This window comes from Trichosurus vulpecula, chromosome 2 (assembly GCF_011100635.1).
Source record: "Trichosurus vulpecula isolate mTriVul1 chromosome 2, mTriVul1.pri, whole genome shotgun sequence".
NCBI classification, from domain to species: Eukaryota; Metazoa; Chordata; class Mammalia; order Diprotodontia; family Phalangeridae; genus Trichosurus; species Trichosurus vulpecula.
Window position 1 is genome coordinate 264,974,417 of NC_050574.1, and position 2,194 is coordinate 264,976,610.

The window sequence follows — 2,194 nt, forward strand, 5'->3', positions numbered from 1 at the left end:
TTATATATACAAAACACATGAGTGAAAATATGCTGATACTTTTCCAATATCCAGATTATCAATACTCAGAATGTTTCCCACAAAGTTTTCTTCCAAAAACTCTATGTCCTCATCAAGATGGCAAGTCTTTTGAAACTGGAGATTCCTTCATAACCTCAGAGTCTGTCCCAGCTGATTAACTAATTATTTGTCACCAAACTTCAAATGATCTCTTGTTTCCTTCTGCTCCCACAGTTAAAAGGAAATGTATCCAGAGAACTGGACCCAGGTAACAAAATTTGTGCTGATTGGTTTCCCTAGAAGCTGGAGCCTGCAGATCATACTATTCTTGGGGCTTCTGGTAACATATGTGGTAACAATCCTGGGGAACTTGCTCATCATTGTGCTTAGCTGCACTGACCACCGCCTGCAAACCCAGATGTATTTTTTCCTGAGAAATCTGTCCCTCCTAGAGCTGGGATGGGTCTCTGTTGTAGTCCCCAAGATGCTGCTCTGCATCATCACAAGGAACTACTCTATCTCTTTTGCTAGCTGCATCATGCAGTCCTACCTCTATTTCCTCCTGGCTACTGCTGACTATTTCCTCTTGGCTGTCATGTCCTTGGACCGCTATCTGGCCATCTGCCGTCCATTACACTATGAGACTCTAATGAATGGTCCCATCTGTGTCCGACTAGTGATAGCTTCCTGGATTGCTGGCTTCCTTTGGGTGCTCTCTCCTACCATCCTCATGGCTAGCTTGCCTTTCTGTGGCCCCAATGTCATTGACCACTTCTTCTGTGACAGCTGGCCATTGATGCAACTTTCATGTGGGGATACTCAACTTCTGAAGTTAGTGGCCTTTATACTTTCCACAGCAGCCCTTCTGGGCTCTCTGGGACTGACTTCGGTCTCCTATGTCTGCATCTTTGCTACTGTCTTCCGAGCTCCAACAGCCAAAGAAAGGAGGAAAGCATTCTCCACCTGTGCTGCACACCTTACTGTGGTTGTCATTGCCTATGGAGGGTCCATCTTCCTCTATATTCGCACATCAGAGAGCCAGTCTATGTCACTTAAGAAAGGGGCCTCAGCCTTAGTATGCATCATCACCCCACTTCTGAATCCATTCATCTTTAGCCTCCGTAATGATAAGGTGAAGCAGGCCCTAGGGGATGCCTTGAGATGGCACAGGAACATGGGAGCCAGAAGGTTATGAGGACCCTGAGAAAGGTTGTGACCATCTCTTTGTAGTTTGGGAAACAACACATTCCAGGTAACAGACCTCCATTGGATTCTAGAGTCAAAAAAGAGCCTTAATCCTTAAACCTTGGAAAAGAGACTCTATACACAAGTAAGGAAAAGGGATCTTGATGACTTCCTTATGTTTCTAACCACAAAAAAGGCAAATACCTTCAATAGTCACCTTTAAACTGGAGGTATGGCATTGTGGTCTAGTACAAAGAACACTGGAGTAAAACACTTAGAATCCAAGATTGTAAATTACTACCATTATAACATTAAGTCAAGTAAGTTCCCATCTGTTAACTTGTTTCTCCATTTGTAAAATGAGCAGGTTGTGGATAGGGTCGGCCTTGTGCCTTCCAGAGTTCATATTCTGTTATTCTGCAATTCTGATATTAAAATTGCATGTAGAGCCATAACTAGAAATTGGGGCAAAGAATGTTGATTCCATGCAGACAGTGGTTGGGATGGAGGATACTGTCAGTACTGGAGTGGAGTATAGTCAAAATGGCATTGAACTTAGCAAAGGGGCAACTCATCCTCTAGAGATAATCTCAGTGCCCCCCACAAAGGTCATAGTGGTAATAACATTATCCAGAGAAATGGTGTAATGTCCATGGGACCCTGATAGTGGGATATTACAAGCAAATGAGGTTGTGCTGTGTTGCTTAGAACCTGTAAGAAGGGTCAGGAAAAAAAACAGAGTTGTACTGAGTATTAAAAACTGATGGAGAACTTTAAAATATAGATCTGTGATGTCTACATGGCATGCATATGAAATTTTTTGAGTGATGAGGAGGAAATAGGACCCTTCCCTTTACTGAGAAATTGTACGCACTAGATATTGTCACGGTGTGACAAAAACTGTATTTGCTCCACTGTAGTCATGACTTAAGTATATACTAAGTAAGTATTTTTTAATGTGCGTATATCTAGAATAGAGTGGGCAGGCTTTAAAATATACTACAGGAAA

General features: G+C 42.4%; 1 protein-coding gene across 1 annotated transcript; it reads left to right on the forward strand.

The window, feature by feature from the left end:
- The first annotated feature begins 244 nt into the window (after positions 1-244).
- On the forward strand, positions 245-1,195 carry LOC118835897 (olfactory receptor 6T1-like). The gene has a single exon (XM_036743192.1). The coding sequence runs from the start codon at positions 245-247 to the stop codon at positions 1,193-1,195; it is 951 nt and encodes a 316-aa protein (XP_036599087.1).
- The last annotated feature ends 999 nt before the right edge of the window (positions 1,196-2,194 follow it).